The sequence below is a fragment of the Symphalangus syndactylus genome, chromosome 8, assembly GCF_028878055.3.
Source record: "Symphalangus syndactylus isolate Jambi chromosome 8, NHGRI_mSymSyn1-v2.1_pri, whole genome shotgun sequence".
NCBI lineage: Eukaryota > Metazoa > Chordata > Mammalia > Primates > Hylobatidae > Symphalangus > Symphalangus syndactylus.
This window is the reverse complement of record NC_072430.2, coordinates 36398459-36424644: the sequence shown is the minus strand read 5'-3', so window position 1 is coordinate 36424644 and position 26186 is coordinate 36398459. Positions and strand designations below refer to the sequence as shown.

At 36.7% G+C, this 26186-nt stretch overlaps 1 protein-coding gene across 7 annotated transcripts in view; it reads right to left on the bottom strand.

Annotated features, from left to right (window-relative positions):
* Nucleotides 1-6983: 6983 nt before the first annotated feature.
* Nucleotides 6984-26186, bottom strand: part of CEP128 (centrosomal protein 128) — a 636715-nt gene continuing 617512 nt past the window's right edge. For all 7 annotated transcript variants that reach the window (XM_063644064.1, XM_063644067.1, XM_055288555.2 and 4 more), the window contains 2 exons: nucleotides 15683-15791; nucleotides 6984-8092 (listed from right to left, as the gene is read on the bottom strand). In XM_063644064.1, coding sequence (XP_063500134.1) covers nucleotides 7989-8092; nucleotides 15683-15791 — 213 coding nt within the window. In that variant the 3' untranslated portion in view covers nucleotides 6984-7988. The remainder of the gene's footprint in view (nucleotides 8093-15682; nucleotides 15792-26186) is intronic.

Sequence of the window (26186 nt, the reverse complement as noted above, 5' to 3'; positions counted from 1 at the left end):
GCTGGAAGGGTGGGGAATCCTTAGCAAAGCTTCTAAATGGGACCTATTGCATTGCAGTTACTCAATAAATAAGTACTCTTTCAAAGAAACACTTTCTCTGAGTATGACGGAGTAAATTATTTAGATGGTCAGAAATCAAGAGGAGTTCTTGAAAATATTTAGACATTTTAGAATAGGAAAATCCTGGGTAGGTTTTCATTTAGTCCGTTCCGAAACAATAAGGGGGAGGGGCATCAACTTGATTTCAAACAAATATTTCATATTATCAATTATATTTAATGGGGGTACCATTGTAAGATAAAAGGCCAAGATGAATCATATATGGCTATCAGTTATCAGTCTTTCAGGGACAACAAGATGGAAAGGTAGAAAAAATCCCTGATCTCGATGTCGACATTGAGGTAAAGCTGGAAGAGATTTAAATGTCAAGGAATCATCAAATCAAAGTCTTCCTTCATATGACAATGTCAAAATCTGGAAATGTTACTCTGAAACACAGTGGTTGACTATGAGCCACTGGTATAGAGAAGAAAAAATGAAATTGCATGTGAAATGTTAATGTGGAATCAATGCCACAAATCAGGTTGCTCTGAAGTTCCTGGGAGTGAGAGAAAACAGAATTACAACTTGACTCTAAAGACATTTGCAGCTTTTATAATCAAATACTACTTCTCTCCTTCAAACCAAACAGAACTATACTATAGGCCCTGATTTAATTGGATGTCTTGATGATGATCCTGATGAATGGGCAGAGTCTTGGCATAGCCTGTTAGGAGGAGGAAGTGGGAAGTAACCTTTAGTAGTTAATCAAGCATCTTTGGAAATGGCTTTAAGATCTTCACTTGGGTGAGCCTCAGGACTGAGTCACAGCTCGGATACCTGGGAGAACACATGATATTGGAAACCAAGTTAAAAAAAAATACTCTTGTACTTCACCTGGAAAATAGCCACTTTCATATTTTTGTTTTGGGATAGGCACTAAAACTCAGAGAAGGCTATAATAAAATGAATGTCAAGGCAGGGTTCTTGAACTTGATCATTGATCAGAATCATCTGGAGGACTTGTTGTAACACAGATCGTTGGCACCATCACCAAAGTTTCTGAACCGATAGGTCTGGGGATAGCTAGAGAATATGTAATTCTAACAAGCACCCAGGTGATACTGCTGCTGCAGGTTTTGAGACCACCCTTTGTGAACCATTGCTTTCAGGAATCGTTGAACAAAAGGATATGTATCTTCCTCACAAAACTATGATTTACCCTCAGTGGAATCTAATCCGTGAGTTTACACACAGTTAAAATTAAGAAATGAGCAATGACCACCACTGTTAATTTGGAACAGTCAAACTAACCTCACAAAAGACTTCTCCAATGGAAAAAAATGGGAAACTCTTTCCACGGTACACACTGGCTTTATTGGCTGTGGTCTTGGTCAAAGCACAGAATGAACCTTGGCCAGCAGCATGAGGTCTCTCAAGCTGCAGCTGTTGGGCGGAGGCTGCTCTGCCAGTGACTCTGGGCAGGAAGTGCCTCGTTAGAACTGTTGCATCTATTTTACTCAGTCCGGGGCGTGGGGGGGGGAGGCGGGGAAGAAAGAAGGAAAAAATCCCTAGGTTTCTCCAAACCTCTTTTAATGCCACCTTCCTAAAGCCACCGTGTTAGATGGCTTTGCTACCCATCACTGTTTTACTTCTGGTAACCAACAGCTTGGGGTTCATTATGATGGGAAGTTTCAGATGTGCTAAGTACTATAAATCAAGCCTGTATCTTGACTCACAGTGGAATTAATGACAGCATAAATAAAATGAAAATCCAAAATGACAGACAAGCACAGGGCACCCTGGCTGAAAAACATCAGAAAGCCGATCACTTTGCACCCAGATCCAAACTGCTAGCCAGCAGTCTATAGAGAACATGAAGGATTAGTGCAACTTTCATCAGAAATGTGACTTTATAGTGCACATCAAGTTCAACAGGACTTCTCACAATGCTTCTTTCCAGGACCCTGCATCACATAAAGGATGAAGTGCTACCACAGTTTTTTCCTTTCAGTAAACAGTTTAAAATGTGTGTTATTAAAGGCAACCCAGCTTCCTCTGTGTTCATATCATTTTACAGAACTCCTGCCATCCTTCATTCCCTTATCCAGCTAAGTGCTGAGCAACAATGGACAAACAAAATCTAAACTAGCATAACCACTACCCTAGGGATAACACTGAATAAGAGTTATGCAGTATGATCTGATAATAGCTGGCTTCAAGAGCTAAGAAGAAAAGGGGGGGAAAAGCTTGTAAAGGGGATATATTTGAAATTGAAATTTTCAATCAAATGTGCAACTGGACACACATTTTGGGAATTGCTCTTTTGACTATAAGGTGATGAAGGTGATATGAATAGATTCTCTGATATATGAAGTACATATAAATACGATATTAAAAATAGCTGTGTATTATCACACAAGCATGAAGAATAATGATCTTATTTTACCAAGAGAAGCCTTTCACACCTGGTTAATAGACCAGCTCACATCTTAAGAAAAATAACAAAAGTGTTTCATGTATTAATCTCACTAACTCCTTATGCTTGTGATTACCCTGTTATCTTAAAATACATGCACAGGACAAGTGAGCATGACTGTAGCCCACAGGCTGGCCCTAATAAAGGACAGAAAGTCGCTTCTAAAGATCACTGAGGAGAGGACTGGATACCGGAGAAGGATATGAAAGAGAGAGACTGGGAGAGATGAAATACTTCCAATAGAAATACAGTATCTCAAGGACAAAGAGATGCACTGTTTCAAAGTACAAATTTTCACATTATTGGCGAAGTGTCTTGCACTTTTGAAAACCATTTGAATGCTTGGTGGCTTCAAATGATTCACAAGTACACCTGACTCTCAATTTAAAAATTTGTAAGAAAAAAACAAAAGTAAACTGTATAATTTAATGGAAAACCTCATATTATCAAAATTAAACTTGGCATTTTTTTAAGCAAGTATGATTTTAAGAAAATACTAAATCATTATGTAAAGAAGATTGTAAGCTAGTGACTAAGGAACATATAATATTATCCTACTTTCCCTCAGAATATTTTTTTACTTTTAAATTGTAACATCTGAATGTTGGTAGTTTAGTATCCACTAGTTTTCTTTAAAAAAAATAATATATTGCTTCAAGCCAGTATTCTGATCTTTATTTCCAATTAAGTATACAGCTAAGAAGACACAGAGCTCCAACATCTAAGGATAAATTGTAACTTTAATTTTATTTAAATAATACCAGTCAAACTGCTTCATTAAAATAATAAAAAATGAGAGGGCGACAAGTTGTGGGGTCCTATGGGGCAACAGAAGATAGACTGTGCAGGACAGTCTAGCATCTATCTGCCCGTTTGAGAAAAAGAGAGCATTCGTCCAGAGAATGGCAATTGGCAATTGTGTAACTTCAGTTTCCTGAAACATAGCAAGTTATCCTTGTAAGTACAGGTGATAAATATTGCAAGGCTCTGTTTTGACTACAGTAGCATTTCCCACCCCCCAACATTCTCATTTATATGCTCAAAGACATTAGGTTCTACATTGTAAAAGCTGGAGGCCATCAGATGATATATTGTTTCAAACATCTTCCTGAAAGGAAGCTAACATGTAGCTATGTTTAGAAATCCACTATATTCCTGTGGAGCGCAAGGAGGTCAAGTTCACATCCACAATTATCACAGGGCTTTGCACCCACGTCAGAATCCAGCTATGTTAGAGAAGAAAAGATGCCCAACCACAGAAGTATCCCTAGAGTTTTAGCCATAAGAATGGCCAAAGACATAGCAATATAAATCATTTCCTAATTGGCTGCTCCTGAAAAGAAATGCAGGGGCTACAAACCCTAGACTCGGCCCTTACAGTGTGGGTCGAACACTTACTAGACTTCAGAGGTCAACAGTAGGGGCTATCCTGGTAAAACACTAAGGGTGACTTGTGCTGGGCTTGAATTTAGGTAGGATATGGTCATAGGCATAGCTATAGCAGGAGAAGCCAATAGGGGCAGATGAGGGCCAGATGAGGTTATAACTAGAAGGTGCGGCTGGTTTCACCAAAGAGCAGATTGGTTTACTTTGTTACTAATCAAAAGCTACGGTGACTTTTCTGAAATTTGCTTGGGGGCTTGGAATCCAAAGTTCTGCTTTTCCATGTAAGCATTTCTTCCAGCCTTAAATTAGATGTGTCGTGTTTTGTAAGGAAATGAAACTAAATGGAATCTTTCGTGGTTTAAATTTCTTTTGTCAAATAGGGATAAGTTGATATGTTTCTATTGCTAAACATTTGAGAACTTAAAAGTTGAAAGATGGAACTATTTTCATATCAAATTTTGGTGCATGAAATGCCTTTATATACAAACTTTCCCAAATTTTCTTTCCAGCTAAGGTTCATAATTTAGTTTTGATCCAAGAAAACCAGATGCTTTCGTGAGAACAGCTTCCTCATTTGAAGGCCATGAAAATCACAAATTTTCTGTTTTGTTTTAAATTGAGAGAAAACACTGGAACAGTTTGTCTGGGGAGGGGGTGTAAGACTCTTGGAAAATTACTCAAAGATCATTCACATTCTTGGCTACCATAGGATGTGTAGTTGCATTTATAATAAGAACAAATCCTGAGTAAAACAATTTGAGGTATTTATCCCTTCCTAAAAAAAGAGTTTGCTAAGTAAATGTGCCATCTCTTTATATGTAAGAATTTGGTCCCATTTTAAACACGATGTGTAACCTAACTACAAAATTCAATACAGATTAGAGAAAATGTTGACAACTACTCAATGGCTCTAAATGTACTTTGCATATCACTGAACTGAGATTCAAAATGAAAAATGCATTTACCATACTTGAAAGGAGAAAAATGAAGAAAAGTAGGTTCATTTTCTTAGTTAAGTAGATAGGCATTTTTTATACATGTAAACTTTAAATGCTGTATGCATACTATTTTATTAAGCTATAGATTTTAGCCCTTTATTAGTAAAAATAAGTAGGTAAACTATAGCAATAAGAAAAGTTAGTGGTTCTGGGAAACTGGGTGCATAAAACGTTATATAACCAACTGGTTTTCAACCTTCCAGTCAGACACTAGTCAAAGAAATAATATGACCTTAGCCAATGGGAAAAACATTAAGCCAGATTTCTCCCAGCTGTGTTTCTCCCCCTGTAGCCTTCAGCAACTTCAATGGAAGTTTAGTGTGTTTAGGGAGAAAGATGGCCAGAAGAATCAAAATTATTAAACCAAAAAGGTCAACCTTCAAATGAAGTACTGGACCAGGCTTACTGCAGAACAAAGTTCATCCTTTCCAATGTCCCAGTGCTACAAGCAATATGGTGGACCAGCTACTATTCAAACAGGGCTGATATCACATGTAATTGAGGCTATCCTGCCAAAGGGGTGAGTAAAGGAAAGAAGTTGTTGGCTTTAAAATGCACAAATCAAGCTATTAATGCTTCCTTAGCATTCTTTTTGATTTCTAACTCAAGGGTAGGGTAACTGCAGGAGATAGGAAAAATCCTCAGAGGAGACAGGTCCCTGGATTTAATTCTATATAAACAGGAGGCCAAGGAATTTTGACAAACTTGTTGTTCACAAAAAGTTGACTTTGTCTTTGAAGTTCTAGTGTGTTCCATATTTAAGTCAAATATGGAAAATACCTTCATTCATCCAACAGTAGAACAGGGCATTCAATAACAAGACATAATGGCTTTTTTTTTAGACTTAAAAAGTTATTTCATAAGATTCCTCTCCATTCTGTTATAAAATCACTGGCTACTATGTTTTCAAGCATTTCTCAAGTAAATAATTTGAGTTACTTTACATTTTCAGGTCTAATTGGTTTGGTGCAATTTTTTTTAAATGACCATAGATGCACTAATAATGGTTTAGATCAGTTCTTATTGAAGAGAATGGATGGCATGAAGGCCCTACTAATACATAAAAGAAAAAGTTATTTAACTAACATTTATCCATAGTATTTAAATAAAACCTGTTGATTTTCCCTCATATTTTCTTCTCTGCTGATTATTTAGGACCAAGGAGATAAAATATTTTGATGTTGGTCAAACCATCAATGGAAATAAATTCTCAATACTTTAAATGTTACCATAGAGTGATACAGTTTATATGGATCACCAGGACTGTGAGTCACACCACACAGGATACTCCCAATAAATCCTCATAATGCTCATTAGTACAATACATTGCTCTGAGAATTCCTGAAGTTAGACAGAAGAAAACCAAATCTGTTTAATGTTGTCTAACCCCAAATTTCTCCAGCTAGCCTGAACAAATCACTCCTGTTTTCATGTAATTCCTAATGCCAAACTTTGCAACATGCATACCTGTTTTTGTATCTCATTTTTTCCTCCTAGCACAATGACTAGCATATAGTAAGCACTCAATAAAAGATTTTTGAAATGCATACATGATAAAAATGCATAGCTATACTCTCAGGTTACATAGCTTGTGTTACGCAATTTTTGGATATGAGATATCTTCATGTTCTAAAGGAAGAGTTGCATTCAAGTTCATGGAAAGAGGCTGCCATTTTTTTCTTCAGTACCATCAAATATGGTAAGTTAGGACAACATATCTTGAGTGGAAGCATCTTTAAGAAATGTGAGAACCCCGCTTGTAATCCCAGCACTTTGGGAGGCCGAGGCGGGCGGATCACGAGGTCAGGAGATCGAGACCACGGTGAAACCCCGTCTCTACTAAAAAGACAAAAAATTAGCCGGGCGTGGTGGCGGGTGCCTGTAGTCCCAGCTACTCGGAGAGGCTGAGGCAGGAGAATGGCGTGAACCCGGGAAGCGGAGCTTGCAGTGAGCCGAGATTGCGCCACTGCACTCCAGCCTGGGTGACAGAGCAAGACTCCGTCTCAAAAAAAAAAAAAAAAAAAAAAAGAAATGTGAGAACCCTTAATGAGCAAGTGTACTTTAACAAACACAAAATGTAATGCATATTACAAAGGTATTGCTTTATTGCCCTTGTCTATGCAGAATCCATGACCCAATAGGATTCAGTTCCTGAAACTTTACTGTTACTTAGCATTTAATATAAATCTTTCTCCACTAGGAGATCAGCATGTAAAGGGAATACGTTCTTAAACACTTTGATGAAAAAAGTTGGGATGGTAGAAGCAGACAGTACCAAATTATACAAGATTATATATAAATCTCATGGACAAAGGAGTTTGGTGCTATGATTTTAGTCACAGTAAACCAAAGACGGTCCAGGATATGACTGAAGTGATCACAGTAGGATATTTGGCCACAAAAAGACAAATAAATAAATAGTGCTATGAATTCTTTACAGTGCTCTACAGTTCAGATATCATTTATGAATTCTTTATTGCTATTAAAAATGGATGATTGGAAATAATTTTCAGCTACTATATGTAGTTACAGACTGCTGAGATGATGGATATAAAAGTCCTGAGCATTTATAAAGTGGACTGTCTAATGTTATATATGCACATCTCCATGACATGTTATAACACATGATAATTTATTAGGGAGAAAGCATTTTTCAAAAAATCAGTTGTATATAAATGCTCCCTGAATCTAAAGTGCTGGCAACTTTTGCCTCAAGGGAAACTCATTTTCCTTCTTTTTAGCCAGTAATTTTTGAAAGGCCTCAATTAGAAATCCAAATTTTGGTTGGGAAAATGTGACTGACCACACTTGAAAAAGGAAAATACAAAGTGAAAAAATATCATTCTTTCTGTGCTAGTATAAGTTGCAAATAAATTAGCTGCACATCATTCATGAGCTGATATTATTTGGATTGGTTTATCATTTACAAGGATCAACAGTATTGTCACTTTTGTCAATGTTTGGAAATACCAAACAGCCAAAGCTGCAGGTATGTCTGTTAGATAATCTGGACCAAATTGCTGTAAGAATAGAGATGTTATTATTTGTAACACACTCATGTAAAATAACAAATTACATTTGCTTTTTTAGCTCTCATATTCCTCTTTTTTGGGTTGTGAACTTGTTCCATTCATTGTGGCATCTTCCTTGTTTGAAGCTGAATCTGGAGCAACAGTTCTTTTGGTAAATGCTGGCAAGGTAAGAAGAAAAAGAAAAATAAACCTAGGTGAATATAAAACTGGCCTAAAAAATTAATTTTGCAGAAGGTAGTTAATGTATCATGGTATTTGATCGAGTTTTCTATAATTAAACTTCACATAGACTAACAGACCTTCAACCTAAGAATAAATACACTCAATTTAAGACATTTAAAAAAAACACATGAGAACTAAAATTTTTATTTTATTTGAAGAATACCTGAGAGTAAAAAGTGTGTGCTTCGTCAGGATACAATGATATAAACCACACACGCATGCGCGCGCACACACACACACACGTGCACACTCGCACAGAATTTTAGAGGCAGAAATCTTAAGGGCTCCTTTTTATGGAATCCTCTTTGTTACAACTTCTAGTCTACTGAAAGTAGACCTGCAGTCTGAGTTTACTATTCTTTTACTATCTCCTACCCCTCGTCTGAGCTATAGATGCCTACATCCAACTGTCTGTGTGAAATCTTCTCTCCTGATCTCTACTCTCTGATGCCTGCTCATTCCTTACTCTTCTCCAACTTGAAAAATTATATACCCATCTGCCCAATTTCTCAAACTGTAGTTCCTCTCTTCCTTTGTCCTCTCTGATCCATCTATTCAGTTTAAGAGTGAACGCTAATGACTATCCCTATCAATTTCACCTGAGTCTTGATTCACACCATCCCCATTGTTCTCATCTCAGCCCCCAAGTCACCATTTTCTCCCTTTCTGTTTTCTTCTTGCTCCCTTATGATCCTTTCTCCACAACACAACCACAGTTACCTTTCTGAAAAGTCAATCAAATTATGTCATTCTCCTGCATGACTCCCTCATCCTGCCCTTAATGGTTGCCCAGTGAACTCAGAATAAAATCCACACATCTGACTGTGGCTGCACCCTCTCACTCACTCGCTCAGTAGCCCGTATCTCTAGGAGACCATGGCCCTTTCTTCTCCGGAGCTTTTGTACTTTTTGCCCCTACTATCAGGAAGATGCTTCCCATCCAATTTCAACTCAGCTACTGCTTCTTGTCATTCAGGTTTCAGCTGTAACCTCCTCAGGGAGGCAGATCCTGATCACCAATCTAAAGGAGTGCTCCTGTTCCAGGTACCTTCTATCATTTCACCTTGATAGCACCAATCACCATTTTAAATGACTTGTTTACGTGCTCGCTACTTGTTTCTCCATGACATGACCTTGCCTGTCCTGTTCACTACTGTATACTCCACTACTGAACACTGGACATGGTACACAGCCTCCTAGTAAATACTGGTTGAACAAGTGAATATAGTTGAGGGATTTTAAAATGACAGCCAACTGGGGATTTTCTAGCTGGTTTCTGGAGCGCCTTGTCAACTTGCAAAAATCAGAATTCAATCATTTAAAAATATCCGGCATTTAACCAATCAGTAAAAAAATACCTGAACCACAGTCACATAAAATAAACCTGTAATCACATAAAATAAACCTGTAAAATGAGAGAGACAGAGAGACTGCACTTTCATAGAATTAAATCCTTTAATGGACAAGAAACAATTTTATTGCCTTTATCAGTGTCCTAGTGTTTTCATTGCCATTAATCTTTGGCATTTTATTCTACAAGGCTGAGGACAGGTTACATATGAAGTATCTTTTCACAGTTAGCCAGGTAGACCTTGAAGTGTAACACAGAAGTGAAAATAGTGAGCTATTCTTGCTGTGGATAAATTATTTTTCACCCCAGGGACTTAAATTACCATTAGAGGCACCTCAAAACACAAAGTGAGAATACTAACTTTTCTTTTTATAGCAATGTAAACTGAGGTAAGAAAGTGAAATAGTATTTTTAAGCATCTTTCATTAATTTGCTTTTCTAAGAATATCAAATTAAAATAATCTTAAGATTCACTTCCAACTCCTATACTAATCCTTAGATAACACATTTTCCCCATGAAGAATAACAATTCCTTCTTTTTGGGTTTATTTATTTTAACAAACATTATGTTTTGGAACAGTTTTAGATTTACAGGAAATTTACAATCTGCATTTATTTTTAAAATCTGGTTTGGAGACACCAACTCCACAAAGATGAAACATTTTAGTCTTAAAAAACTAGAGATTTCTAGAAGTCGTCAGATGCCTATGGACCTCAGTGTAATCTGATCTGGTCCCAGTCCTGGGATGTGATGGCTGTATCCTGGAGTTGTGTTCCTTTAGTCTAAAAGGAGCTATACATAGTGACTAGTGGTCAGTTGCCACTTTTGAAAAGCAAAAATGACAGTTTCAAAAGCTGACATTATGAGTCTCTCTTACTAAGCCCCCACTGTCTACAGGCCGAAGGTAATGGAATCCAAGTCTTCTAAAAGAGTGTCCTGACTCACGGCCATAACTTCCAGCAAGCCAGGATAAATTTGGTAGTGATCATGGCTTTAAATAATGGATTTCTGTGTTCCTATTTCCAATGGCAATATAAACTTACAATTTATACATTTCTTCCCTTCTTCCTGGCAGAAGAAATCTACCTTTTCTTGAATTGACCTGAACTACACAAAGCTGACATAAATTACTTCTTAAAACAAACTTTCATTAATGCTGGATCACTTCAGAGACCACAAATTATGCAGTATTTTCCCATTTCCTTTGTTTTTTCCATGGTCAATGATTCTATGCTTTAATTTGGTCACAGTTTGACAGGGCATCTAAGTCAGCAGAATGAATATCTTAGCATCTACAGCTTAAACGAAAGGGCCTCACTCAGTACAAATTCTGACTAGAGTAAGGAGCTGACTGTTCTGTGGGCCCAGAAACTCATGTCTGCTTACGGACCTATGACTATCCACTCCCTCTATCTCTACGCAGATCTAAACTGCTCCAAACTCCAAACCCCAGCTTTCATGTTCCACCTGAGACTTAACAAAAAAATTAGACATTTACTAGTCAGACATAAAAGCTGGAGTTTTCTTAGTAACACCTGTCATTGTAAGAATCATTTTTAGCCAAAGTGTATATACACATATCAAATAATACCAAAGGGTTACATAGAAAAACAGGAGTTTCTTGTCCTACCTCTCTGAATTCCACAATCCCACTCCCCAGAGTCAGTTATGATCACCTCTTCCAGTTTTATTTTCTGTATTTATTTCATTTTTGTAAAACATGGAGAAGCCTATATTGCTATTTTCTGATTTACATTTTTAGACATTATCCACACCCACCCCCTTCTCCCAATATAGTTACATATGAGCTTTTAGTTATATGACTGTTTACAGTATTATGACTAAATATGGCTCATGAAAACACAGGAAGTATACTATGACAACATTTCTTGTTCATTTTTTTCTCCTGGGTTTATTAATTGACTCTTGTTTTAATTTTATTTCTTTTGATTTGCTCTTTCTCTGTGACCATCTTGCTTCTAAGTGCTCAGTTGGATCTGCCATATGTCCACTAGTAGTCTTTTTTTTTTTAAGTGTTCAATTGTATCAGATATCTATCAGTTTTTTGTTTCTTGCAAATTTTCTGGATAGAATCTTTCCTTTCTTCCTTCAGTATGGCAGAACTGAAAAACATGAGTGTCCAGATAAAAAGTAGCTAGAAGAATAAATAAGACAAGACCCACACTGAGGCACATCATCACAGACTCACTGGGGTGAAAGAGAAGATCCTAAAAGTTCCTGGAGCGAGCAGTAGAAAGGATGTGGTAGGGTGGGAAGGGGGTGCAGAAGATGACTTCAAAGGAGTGACAGTCTTTATCTATGAATGAAGGATTTTTCAACAACAACATTGGATTTTGGAGGATAATCGTTCAGTGACTTCAGAAAGAAAATCATTTTCCACTAGAATTTTATATAATGGAATAAATCTATTTTTAGAAATACAAACACTAAAAATATTTACCTCTTTTTCTTTCTTTCTTTTCTTTTTTTTTTTGTAATGGAGTCTCGCTCTGTCGCCCAGGCTGGAGTGCAGTGGCGTGATCTTGGCTCACTGCAACCTCCGCCTCCCGGGTTCAAGCGATTCTCCTGCCTCAGCCTCCCGGGTAGCTGGGACTACAGGCACCCACCATCACGACCGGCTTATTTTTTGTATTTTTAGTAGAGATGGGGTTTCACCGTGTTAGCCAGGATGGTCTCGACCTCCAGACCTCGCGATCCGCCCGCCTCGGCCTCCCAACTCCTTTCTTTTCTTTTTTTTTTTGTAATGGAGTCTCGCTCTGTCGCCCAGGCTGGAGTGCAGTGGCGTGATCTTGGCTCACTGCAACCTCCGCCTCCCGGGTTCAAGCGATTCTCCTGCCTCAGCCTCCCGGGTAGCTGGGACTACAGGCACCCACCATCACGACCGGCTTATTTTTTGTATTTTTAGTAGAGATGGGGTTTCACCGTGTTAGCCAGGATGGTCTCGACCTCCAGACCTCGCGATCCGCCCGCCTCGGCCTCCCAACTCCTTTTCTTTGATGTGCTCTTGAGGTAGGCGGTGGGACTAGACTCCAAAGGCAGGGCTTGGACACCTGCCCAAATTGAGGACTAGCTAAAACGGGTCTCAAGCAGAAGCACCTCCCCAGAAGACAGGCCCACACGTGTGCCTGTCAGTTTATCATTGCCACGGCAACACGACACACCTGTCGCCATTTTCCTGGCGACAACCCAACAACCTGGAAGTTACCACCCTCATCCTAGAAATTTCTGCATAAGCTGCTCTTTAATTGGCATATAATTAAAAGTGGTTATAACTATGAGTGCAGAACTGCTTCTGAGCTGCTGCTCTAGGCACATTGCCTATGGGGTAGGCCTGTTTTGCAAGGAGTAGGACCTCTGCTGCTGCTGTACACTGCCGCTTCAATAAAAGCTGCTGCTAACACCACCGGCTTGCCCTTGAAGTCTTCCCTGGGTGAAGCCAAGGACTAAGCCTCAATTTTGGGGCTTGCTTCTCCTGCATCACTCTCATAAAAGAAAGGAATGAAACAAGAAAGAGGAAGGTATAGGATCTGGGCACACGGGCATCAATATAGGAAAAGAGTGAAGGACAATCTCAGGACGGCCACTGTGCAGTGGGTGTTTGTTGGGTGGGCCTGACCACTCCTGGCCTCTTGTTCTGTTTTCTCTGTTCTCTCAAGACTCACATTAATCATCTATTGTCCCTCCTGAATTGATTTTCTAAAAATTTTATCTTTTCTCGCTATTGTCCCATTCTTTTTCTTTTTCTTCTCCTTTCTTTGTGGTTATTTCACATTGTTTTCCACCTTTCTAGTTTTCTTTTCTCTTTATGGCAATCATATTTTAAAATTCTGACACCACTTAGTCTGTGTTCCTTTTTCATAGTATTTTGCTCTTGTTAAATTTAGTGGACATAATATTTTCTCTTATCTCTCAAAGGGTATTAATGATATTCTTTAAAACATCCACTGTTCCCTGTATTACTCATTTGCTGTAAGTTCTGTTTTCCTCTTTGTTGGTCCCGGCATCTCTTCTTTTTAATTTTTCAATTTAAAGGGAGATTAAAGAAAAATTACAGGATAATTTCTATAACTGAGCTGAAATTTTGCTACAAAAAATGAAGTATTCAGGGTAATCCTAATGTTTTTCACTGCTAATGTGCCCCATTATTAAAAACAGAAAACTTAAGGCTTATCAGAAAAGCAAATAAGAATGTTTTCTAGAAATAATTATAATTCAATTACTTGAAAGTAATTAATGATAAGGTAGCTATGATTAAATTTTTAAAAGTATTTTTGAAAATATGGGGATAGGTCTGGGAAGAAAATCATAAAACAAACTTGTACACGAGAAGAATAGTAAAACATAAGACTATGGATTAATCAATTAATTAATTTATTTATTTACTAATTAAACTGATGAAGAGTTTTACTTTTTAGGTTAAATTTTTCAGTTAGATTTCACAATATAAACTTTAATAAATGTTTATGCTCTTGATGATATTTTTTCCTATTTAACTTTATTTCCTTTTCAGCCAGTGTATTTCTATAGAAACCTATAGTTGCTTGTGAGAAATATATCTTAATTAGAGAAATGACCACAACTGGTCATAAAATGCTAGTGTTGAAACCTAAATACAGGTTCTTTCACTGCCTATCATAGTAGTAAATACAATTCCAAAAATCTTGATGTTTTCCATTTAATGTCTTCTAACTACTTCCCTCTAGGTGCCTTTCTAGGAAGGCTTACGAAGGTCATAATGGCAAAAGTAACAGCAGTATAACAAAGACCTCTGTGTTCACATCATGGTGCTGTTTATCTCCAGGCTCTTGAATGTCTTACTAATTGGGACACTGTGATGTTTCATGGTGCGAAGTCCCTACTTCCTCCTCCATGCTTGTTTATATTAGAAGGACTTGGAGAAAGTTTTTCATTGCTAAATATGAAAGAAAAAAAATTTGGCCTATGTGTATATCAAATTCTGAGGTGCCATAACCAACTTGAGGTCCACATTGAAGGGTGGTTCTTGGATTATGTAGACACAAAATCACTTGGGAAAATGATTAGGACAGGAAGAAAAAATGCTCAGCATTTAGAATAAGATAACCATGAAATAATGAAAAACCAAACCATTTATCAGAAACTGATAAATATTTATTCAATGAATCCATGAATATAAACCAGCAAAAATGAGAGTTATCACCTTTGGATTTGACCTACTTCCTAGTGGCTTATTTTGGTATTTTATTTTAGAGCAATATAGCTATTTTAAATGACAGAATTATCAAATTTAATGTATAACCCTACAGGCCTATGGTAAACTGAAGAGCGAAATTATTACCTAAATAAAAATCCATTAAATAACATTTGGATCCCAATAGTTTAGATAAATGTGGACTTAGCAAAAATAACTTATATGTATATTAATTGAATATTATTTGAATATTAGTTGAGTATTTACTATTTGCCAACTATTATATAGAGTGCCAAAGAAACAGTGGTGAACAAAACAGGCACTGCTCCTATCCTCAAGATATAAAGAAAAATTGTAGCACACTGTGGGTGCTCATAACAGAGACTACACTTCAAACTGTGAAGTTTCTTTAAGGAAATTACATATAAGCTGAAACTTGAAGACCACATATAGGAAGGAAGGGAGACGGCAGGGATAGATGGTGGCAGATGGCATTTTGGGCCAATGGACACATACCTTGTTGATACTGATGATGACATTTATCAAGATTTATGAAATATTCACAGAGTGAAATCTAGCAGTAATAGTATTCTTACTCTTTGTACAAGATTACATATTTCTCAACATTTATATGCAAAGACCTTCAATTTTTTGATAATTTGAATTTTATTATAAAATAACTTTCTTTACTCATTCATCCATAATTACTGGCAATCTCCAAACAATAAATTTGCCTAATTAAGATTTTCACCTTGGGTGGTTAAGTTATTCTGAGAAGTATAAAGTCTAAAAAGGAAGGATTCTACATATTTTTAGTAAACTGTGTACTATGATGAATATCCTTGAACATTTTTTGCATGATTCATGAGGATTTTCTCAGACTTATGAATATTACTATCATGTACTGGCCTTAAACTAATTTTCCCATGTGTTGCATTTTCTTAAATCTAATTTAAAAATGGGTATGAGACTTCATTACTTACAGTTCATGTATGAAAATCTTGGACTAGACAGGAAGTGACTGTGATCCTGCCAAGATGATGAGTGATCTAACCCATGAGTGTGGGAACCTTCCAGAAAGGTTCTGTCACCCTAAGGAAAAAAAGGCACAGCATTTCAATGATTACACAAGGTAAGGACCAAGACTCATTTAAATGTACTGAAGCTGAAATTAAATCTTAATATACAAGCTATGTTGTATATGCACAATTTAATATAATTATAATCACTGTAAAAATAAAATATGTGCATGTTAAGCATAATTTGGAAAAAAGAAGAAATCACCCATTGCTATAGCAACATAACATATTTCTTTCCAGTCTTTTTCCCCCATGAATAGAATTTATAAAACTTTGTGTTTAACTTAAACTTATGCTGTAAACATTTTTGAAGTCATTATTTATCCTAACCTTTAGCTTATGAGTTACTGTTATACTATCTAGTGGATATACTATGTTTTACTCAGCCGTATTTTATTGGCATTTAGGTGGTTTCCAATGTTTTACTCATATACATAACACTGTGAGAAATATCTTTAAACATATAACCTTTTCCATATTTAGGACGATTCCTTATGACAAATTCTTATGAAAAAATACTGGGTCAATAAAAATAATTGGATGTTTTAAAATACATTTAGCTAGACTGCTTTCTAGATTATATTCATCGTCTCACTCATTTAATAAGTATTTAGTAAATGAAAATGAACCCAGAAAAGGTCCTTCTCCTTATGTATTATATGAATGTGTCCTTCTCCACATATTTCAGCTATAACTTTAAATAATTTAACTAATAAAATAGATTTAAAATACATGTTTAATATACTTTCCTTTGATAAACAGTAAAACTGCATTTTCTTCCCATGAATGCTTCCTACTTATTTACCATACTTATATTTTTTTTCCTTCTTTCACTCATTCATTCATTCACAATAATTTATTGGGCACCTACTATGTGCTAGGCTAAGAGAAAGCAAGACATTGGGGTCTACAGTCAGAAAGCCTTCAGGCTTGCAGAAGAGAAAGGCATTAAACAAATAAATGATATAATAAAAACTATAAGTGTTATAAAAACAGGTAACAGCAGGAAGAACCAAGTTTAGATTTAGGATTCAGATAAGACCCCTCTGGGAGGTGATAATTAAGGCAATATTTGAATGTTGAATATGAGTCCACGAAATCAGCCAGGTGAAAATGTATTGGTGGGGCATGAGAAAGCGGAAGGTGAGGAGAAGGATCAGGGACGGCAGTCAGGGAATGATGTTCCAGACTTAACTAAGTGTGGAGGTGAGAAAGAGCTTGGTGTGTCTGAAGAACTGGAGGAAGACCCCACAGCTTAGGTACACTGAGCCTGGGGGAAGCGATTACAGTGAGGTCCAGGGCCATGCTCAGGATTTGAAACTTTTTTTTTTTTTTTTTTTAAGTACAATCAGAAGGCAATCAGGAGTTTAAAGGAGAAAGATGACAAGCTTTTATTTATTTATTTTTTTCAAAGATTACTTGGGCCTCTGTTTGGAGAATGAATTGAAGCAGCACAGGATTGAAGGATGAATATCAGCTAAGACCATAACTGAGGATAACAGCAGGATTCTAGAGAGATGAAGGAATCAAGAAATGTTGGCAAAAATTCCGTATCTGTGGGTTAGGTGGCCCAGAAAGATTCCTCAAAATATGGTCCCAACATGGAGTAAGGCCTCGTGTAACATGACCATCTGATGAATTAGCTGTCCTTCTCTATACCAAGTACCAACTTTATATTTTATTTCTGTGTCACATACAATGTACGTAAGTGCAAAAGAAAGGGCAAACGTTTTAAAAATATTTTCAAAAGGTCCATATATTTTGAGCCAAAGGCACGAACATAATCCTCAGGTGGTTCAAGATCATTAGCCTTCATGTTCCAAAGGGAGATGATATATATATGCCCCAATCTCATGTTGAAGTGTACTCCCCAGTGTTGGAGATGGGGCCTGCTGGGAGGTGGTTGGGTCATGGGGGCGGATCCCTCATGGCTTGGTGCCGTCCTTGCAACAGTAAGTACCCGGGAGATCTGGTTGTTTAAGTGTGTGGCACCTCCCCTCACCTCTTGCTGCTGCTTTTGCCATGTGAAGTTCCTGTGCCTGCTTCACCTTCTGCCATGAGTAAAAGTTCCCTGAGGCCTCCCCAAAGCCAAGCATCTGCCGGTACCATGCCTGTACAGCCTGCAGAACCGTGAGCCAATTTCTTTGTAAATTACCCAGGCTCAGGTATTTCTTTACAGCAACACAAGATCAGACTAATACAGGAGTTTAGCTAGATTTAAGACGAAGACCCTGAAGTTTTTAACCAAGGGATTTTCAATTTTCACTAATGATGGGCATTTCATAAGAAAGTTGAAGTCATTCACTGCAGGATCTCTGGAAAGGAAAGGATATACATTATGCCCCAAATGTATTCCAACAACTACTTTAGAATGAGCTGACACTGGGCAACTAGAGGCAGGTAAACTACCTACTGCAGTTCAGATGTGACATACTACAGATGTGGCTGAAATTGGAAGACGTATAAATGGAGAAGAGGGTTATGATCTCAACCAATGCTAGAAATCTCCACTGAATCATGGTTTTGATATAAATCATGGTTTTGAAAGAGAAAAGCATAATAAATGGTTTCCCACTAAAAGATGCTTTGATGATTAGAGGTCAATAAGGGAAAGCAAACACACATTTTACTCACTGTTGTCACAATCGAGAAAGACAGTGAGAGGACAGGAGTAGAGACACAGGTTTGAGTATCTTGTTGAAACAGATGGTGTAACGATGGCCTCAAAATGTGCCTACCCAGAGGAAGGATGAATTAAACAAAGATATTTAAATACTATTCATTCTTCCTAAAAGGCATGGTTTTAAATTTCTAAAACAAAGTCAACTGGCATCGAAGCATTAGTTATATATTTTCTATTTAAAGAAAAATAATAATTTTTTTTCATTTTTTTGTTTTTGTTTTTTTTTGAAATGGAGTCTTGCTCTGTTGCCCAGGCTGGAGTGCAGTGGCACAATCTTGGCTCACTGCAACCTCTGCCTCCCAGGTTCAAGTGATCCTCCTGCCTCAGCGCCCACTAGTAGCTGGGATTACAGGCATGCACCACCACGCCTGGCTAATTTTTGTATTTTTAGTAGAGACAGGGTTTCACCCTGTTGACCAGGCTGGTCTTGAACTCCTGACCTCAGGTGATCCACCTGCCTTGGCCCCCCAAAGTGCTGGGATTACAGGCGTAAGCCACCGTGCCTGGCCTAATTTAAATTTTTAATGATAAAGCCAGCTACCTGGCATATGACAGTCGAAATATGGCACTGACATATTTCATTCTAGCAAATTTAAAAAATACGGGAAAATTTCAAGAGAAAAATTATTCAACAAATATTTTAAAATAAAAACTTATTAGCATAATTTAAGGATACATTTTCCCAGGTCTTACTTATAAATATCTGTTTATATGTAAACAGATACATTTTTGACTTTACTGATACTTTGTTGACAATATTGTTTCCTATTTTTTCATGGGAATTTTCTCTATCATGATCATCATTATCATTATTAGGGTTATATAGTATTTTATTTTACTCATTTCCTATTGTTCAAAATTTACAATTGATTCCAGTATTCTCTGTTATAAATAAGCATTTGATTAACATCTTGGTACAAAAACTTCTGTCCATATTTTTATGTATTTAACATAAATTCCTAGAATTGAAATTACTGAATGATACATTTTAAGGCTTTTAAAAATATCCATTTCATTTCAGTTGAAAAATTTATTGGTAGAGTTATTCATAACATTTACTAAACATACGTTGTTAAAAAATATTTAAAATCTTTTTATGGGTACAGAATAGGTGTATATATTTATGGAGTACATGAGGTATTTTGATACAGGCATACAGAGTGCAATAATCCTGTATTAGTCTGATTTCATACTGTAATAAAGAACTACTGGAGACTGGGTAGTTTGTGAAGAAAAAAGGTTTAATTGACTCACAGTTCCTGGTGGCTGGGGAGGTCTCAGAAAACTTACAATCATGGTGGAAGGAGAAGGGGAGGTAAGGACCTCCTTCACATGGCACCAGGAAAGAGCAAGCATGGGAAACTGCCACTTTGAAAACCATCAGATCTTGTGAGAACTCCCTCACTATCACAAGAACAGCATGGGGAAAACCACCCCTTTCTCCACATCCTTGCTAGCATTTGTTATTGCCTGTCTTTTGGGTTAAAAGCCACTTTAACTGAGGTGAGATGATATCTCAGAGTTGTGATTTACATTTCTCAATGATCTTGAGCCCATTTCCTACACCTGTTTGCCATTTGTATATCTTCTTTTGAGAAATGACTATCCAGATCTTTTGCCTGTTTTTAAATCAAATTATTAGATTTTTTCCCTATGGAGTTGAGTTCCTTATATATTACAGTTATTAATCCCTTATTAGATGGATAGTTTGCAAAATTTTCTCCCATTCTGTGGGTTGTCTTTTCATGTGGCTGATTGTTTAATGTGCAGAATCTTTTTAACTTTATGTGATCCCAGCTCTCCAGCTTTGGTTGCCTCTACTTCTGGGGTGTTCCTCAAAGTCTTTGCACAATCCAATATCCTGGAGAGTTTCTTTTTTCTTATAGTAGTTTCATAATTTGAAGTCATCTATGTCTTTAATCCATTTTGATTTGAATTTTGTATATGATAAGAGGTATACATTCTAGTTTCATCTTTCTGCATATGAATATCCAGTTTTTACAGTAATATTTATCAAAGAGACTGTCTTTTCCCCAATGTATGTTCTTGGAAACTGTCAAAAATAAGTTCACTGTGAATGTACAGATTTTTTTTCTGGGCTCTCTATTCTGTTCCATTGGTCTATGTGTCTGTTTTTATGCCAGCAACATGCTGTTTTGGTTACTATAGCTCTGTAGTATAATTTGAAGTCAGGTAATGTGATTCCTCCAGCTTGGTTCTTTTTGCTCAGGATGGCTTTGGCTATTCTGAGTCTTGTGGTTCTATATAAATTTTTGGATAGTTTTTTCTATTTCCATGAAGAATGTCATTGATCTTTTCATAGGGATTGCACCGAATTTGTAGATTGCTTTGGGTAGTATGGACATTTTAACAATATTCTTACAATCCATGACCATAAAATATCTTTCCATTTTTTTGTGTGTGTCCTCTTCAATTTCTCAGTGTTTTATAGTTTTCATTGTAGAGATCTCTCACTTCTTTCGTTATGTCTATTCCTAGGTATCTTATTTCTGGGTATTGTAAATAGGATTACTTTTCTGATTTCTTTTTCACATTGTCCACTGTTGGCATATAAAAATGCTACTAATTTTTGTATGTAGATTTTGTATCCTTCAAATTTACTGAATTGGTTTATCAGTTCTAATAGCTTCTCAGTACAGTCTAGGTTTTTCCAAGTAGAAGACCATATCATCGGCAAACAAGAATAATTGACTTCTTCCTTTCCAATTTGGATGCCCCTTATTTCTTTCTCTTCTCTGATTGTTCTAACTAGGACTTCCAAGGCTATGTTTAATAGCTAGGGAAAGTGGGCATACTTGTCTGGTTATAGATCTTAGAGGAAGGGTTTTCAGTTGTTCCTCATTCAGTATGATACTAGCTGTGGGCCTGTCATATATGACTTTTATGGTGTTGAGACATGTTCCTTTTAAAATCCCTCTAAAACCTGAGTTTTTTGAGGGTTCTTTTTTTATCATGAAGGATGTTTAATTTTATCAAATGCTTTTTCAGTATCAATTGAAATGATCATATGGATTTTGTCCTTCATTCTATTGGTATGATGTATGACACTGGTGGATTTGTGTATGTTAAACCATCTTTGCATCCCTGGGCTATTACGAATAATCTTTTTAATAGATTATTGAATTTGGTTTGCTGGTATTTTGTTGAAGATTTTTTTCATCAATGTTCATCAGAGATATTGGCCTGTGGGGTTTTTTTTTCTTTTTTTTTTTTTTTAAATGTGTCTTCTTCTGGTTTTGGTATCAGGGTAATACTGGCCTCATAGAATGAGTTCGGAAGTATTCCCTCCTCCTCTATTCTTTGAAATAGGTTGAGTAAGATTGGTATTAGTTCTTTAAGTGTTTGATAGAATTCAGCAGTGAAGCCATCAGGTCCCAGGCTCTTCTTTGCTGGGAGCCTTTTTATTATGGCTTCAATTTCATTACGTGTTATTGGCCTATGCAGGTTTTGGATTTTTTTCATGGTTCAATCTCAGTAGCTTGTATGTGTCTAGAATTTATCCATTTTATCTAAGCTTTCCTATTTATTGGCATATAATTACTCATTGAAGTCTCTGATGATCCTCTCTGCAGTATCAGGTGTAATGCCTCCATTTTCCTCTCAGATTTTATTTATTTGGGTCTTTTCTCTGTTTTTTTCTTATTCTGGCTAAAGGTTTGTCAATTTTATCTTTTCAAAAAAACAACTTTTTGTTTAGTTAATATTTTGTACTTTTTTCATTTCACTTTCATTTGTATCTACTATGATCTTCATTATTTCTTTTCTTCTACTAATTTTGAGTTTAGTTTTCTCTTGCTTTGTGGTTCTTTAAGATGCATCACTCAGTTTTTTATTTGAAGTTCTTCTGCTTTTTTGATGTAGGCATTTATTGCTATAAACTTTCCTCTTTGTACTGCTTTTGCTGTACCCCATAGGTATTGATATGTTATGCTTCCATTTTCATTTGTTTCAAGTAATTTTTAAATTTCTCTTAGTTTCTTTATTGACCCACTGGTCATTCAAGAGCATACTGTTTAATTTCCAAGTGTTGGTATAGTTTCCATATTGATTTCTAGTTTTATTCCCTTGTGGTCAGAGAAGATACTTGGTTTTTCAATTTTTTTGAATTTCTAAAGAACTGTTTTGTGCCCAAACATATGGTCTATCCTTGTCAATGATCCCTGTGCTGAGGAGAAGGATGGCTTCTGCAACCACTGGTTGAAATGTTCTGTACATATCTATTAGGTTCATCTGGTCTATGCTACAGATTAAGTCTTATGCTTCTTTGTTGATTTTCTGTCTGGATAATCTGTCCAATGCTGAAAGTGGGGTGTTGAAGTCTTCAGCTATTATTGTATTGGTATCTATCTCTCTCTTTAGCTCCAATAATACTGGCTTTATGTATCTGGGTACTCCAGTGTTGGGTGCATATATTTTTACAATTGTTATATCCTCTTGCTGAATGCACCCCTTTATCATCATATGATAACCTTGTCTCTTTTTATAGATTTTTGTTTTGAGATCTATTTTTTCTGATCTAAGTATAGCTACTCCTCCTGTTTTGGGTTTCTGTTTGCATGAAGTATCTTTTTCCATCCCTTTATTTTTAGTCTATGTATGTCTTTATAGGTGAAGTGTGTTTCTTATAGGCAACAGACCATTGGGTCTTGTTCCCTTTTTCAATCCATTCAGTCATTCTGTGTCTTCTGATTGAAAAATTTAGTCTATTTACATTCACTGTTATTATTGATAGGCAAGAACTTAGTCCTGTCATTTTGTTATTCATTTTATGTTTGTTTCCTGGTCTTCTTCTTCCTTTCTGTCTTCCTTTTTGTAAAACTCTGGTAGTATGTTTTAATTTCTTGTTTTTTATTTTTTGTGTATCTGTTGTAGGTTTTTTGATTTAAGGTTATCATGAGGTTTGCAAATAACATGTTATTTTAAACTAATGATAACACTTCAAGAACAAACTAACAAACAAGCAAAGAGAAAACTAACAAAAAACACTTTAACTTCACCCCTCCCACTTTTAAATTTTTGTTGTCTTTATTTTTATCTTATGCCATTTATGTCCTGAAAAGTTGCATTTATTATTATTTTTGATTGGCTTATCTTTTAGTCTTTCTACTGAAGGTATGAGTACTTTATATACTGTAATTATAGTGTTATAATATTCAGATTTTTCTGTGTACTTACAATTACCAGTGAGTTTTGTACCTTCAAATGATATAGTATTGCTTGTTAATATTCTTTTATGTCAGATTGAAGGACTCCCATTAGCATTTGTTATAGGACAGGTCTAGTGTTGATAAATACCCTCAGCTTTTGTTTATCTGGGAAAGTCTTCATTTTCCCTTCACATTTGAAGGATATTTTTCCTGGATATACTATTCTAGCATAAAAGTTGTATTCCTTCAGCAATTTAAATATGTCATGCCTGTCTCTCCTGGCCTGTAAGATTTCCACTGAAAAGTCTGCTGACAGATGTATATGAGCTCTTTGGATGTTATTTGTTTATTTAATCTTGTTGCTTTTAATTTTTTTTCCTAATACTTGACCTTTGGGAGTTATATGTTTTGTGGTAGTCTTATTTTGGTTAAATTTACTTGGTGTTCTATAACCTTCTTGTACTTAAATATTTATATCTTTCTGTAGTTTTGGAGAATTCTCTGTCATTATTTCTTTGAAAGAATTTCTACTCCAATCTCTCTCTCTCCAGCTCCTCTTTAAGGCCAAAAACTCTCGTATCTGTCCTTTTGAGGTGAAGGCTAAGCTCTATTTTTTAATCTTGCCCAAATTCCTGTCTAAGGGGTCTGGAGAGTTGTGCCCTACAAACTATAAATTCTCATCAGATGGGTTTTATTTAATTCTATATATCGTGACTTACTTTCCAATCTGACTCTGGCATAACATTACAATACAAGGAAGAAAATCAAAATATTTTACCCCAAAACATGTTTTTCTGCCATATCTTGAAATGGCCTTGCAAAGCCATCCTTTGTGTGGGAAAATCTGCATCTGTAAAGAATCTCTATGAACATAGCTAGATCTTTTTCTTCCAAGCCCTCCCAATCCTGAAGAGATTAACTAAAAGCCTAGCACCTTTCAACAATCTAAATAGGAAATATTTGTCATCTATTGTCTCTAAGGGCAGCCACTATAAGACTTCAAAAAGACCTTGGTCTCCACAATCTTTTATCTTTACCTGAATATTTCCTTTCTATTGATCCCAGGTCTTTAGATAAACTCAACCAATTGTCAACCAGAAAATGTTTAAATTTACCTATAGCCTGGAAGCCCCTGCTTTGAGTTGTCCCACCTTTCTGAACCAAACCAATGTATTTGATTGCTGTCTCATGCCTCCCTAAAATATATAAACCAAGGTGTACCCCAACCACCTTGGGCACATGTTCACAGGACCCTCCTAAGGGCTGTGTCATGGGCCACGGTCACTCATATTTGGCTCAGAATAAATCTCTTCAAATATTTTACAAAGTTTGACTCTTTTCATCAACAGAGGCTATTTTCTAGATCTTATAGGTGTGCTTCATTATTTTTTTTGTCTCCTCTGACTGTATATTTTCAAATAGCCTGTCTTTAAGCTCACTAACTGTATCTTCTGCTTAAGCAATTCTGCTTTTGAGTGACTCTGATGCATTCTTCAGTATGTCAATTAAATTTTTTAGCTCCAGAATTTCTGCTTGATTTTTTAATATTATTTCAATCTCTTTGATAAGTTTACCTAATAGGATTCTAAATTCCTTCTCTGTGTTATCTTGAATTTTGTGGTGCTATTTAAACAGCTATTTTGAATTCTCTGAAAGGTCACATATTTCTGTCACTCCAGGATTGGTCCCTGGTGTGTTATTTAGTTTGTTTGGTGAAGGCATGTTTTCATGGATGGTTCTGATGTTGGGGGATATTTGTTGATGTCTGAGCCCTGAAGAGTTAGGTATTTATTGTAGTCTTGGCAGTCTGGGCTTGTTTGGATCCGTCCTTTCTGGGAAGGGTTTCCAAGTACTCAAAGGGAATTGAGTGTTGTGATCTAAGTCTTTGGTCCCTGCAGCTGTGTCTGCATTAAAGGGCACCTGAAGCCCAGTACCGTTGTGACTCTTGCAGACTCATAGAGGTATTGCCTGGTGGTCTTGAATAAGATCCATGAGAATTCCCTGGGTTACCAGGTGGAGTCTCTTGTTCTCTTTCCCTAATTTTTGCCAAATGAATGAAATCTCTCTCTCCATGATAAGCTGCCTGGAGATGGGGGAGGGGTGACAGAAACATCCCTGTGATCATCACCACTAGGATTCTGCTGGGTCCATGGTGACTAACGCCTGGCTGCTGGTCATGTTCACTCAGGGCTTGTAGCTTCTTCAGTTAGCAGGTGGTGAATCCAGCCATACTTGTGGCCTTTCCTTCAGAGTGGTGAGCTCTGCCCCAGCCCAGGGCAGATCAGAAATGCCATCCAGGAGCCAGGGCCTAGAGTTGGAAACTTTAGGAATCTACTTGGTGCTCTATTCTACTGAGGCTGAGCTGACACACAAGCCACAAGACAGTCCTTCCTACTTTTCACTCTCCTTTCCTCATGCAGAAAGAGTCTCTCTGTGACCACCATAGCTCCAGGCCCATGATGAGTACTGCCTAACTACTACCGATGTTCACTCAACCGTCAACCAGATAATGTTGAGGGCTCTTCATTCAGCTTGTGGTGAATGCTGCCAGGCCTGG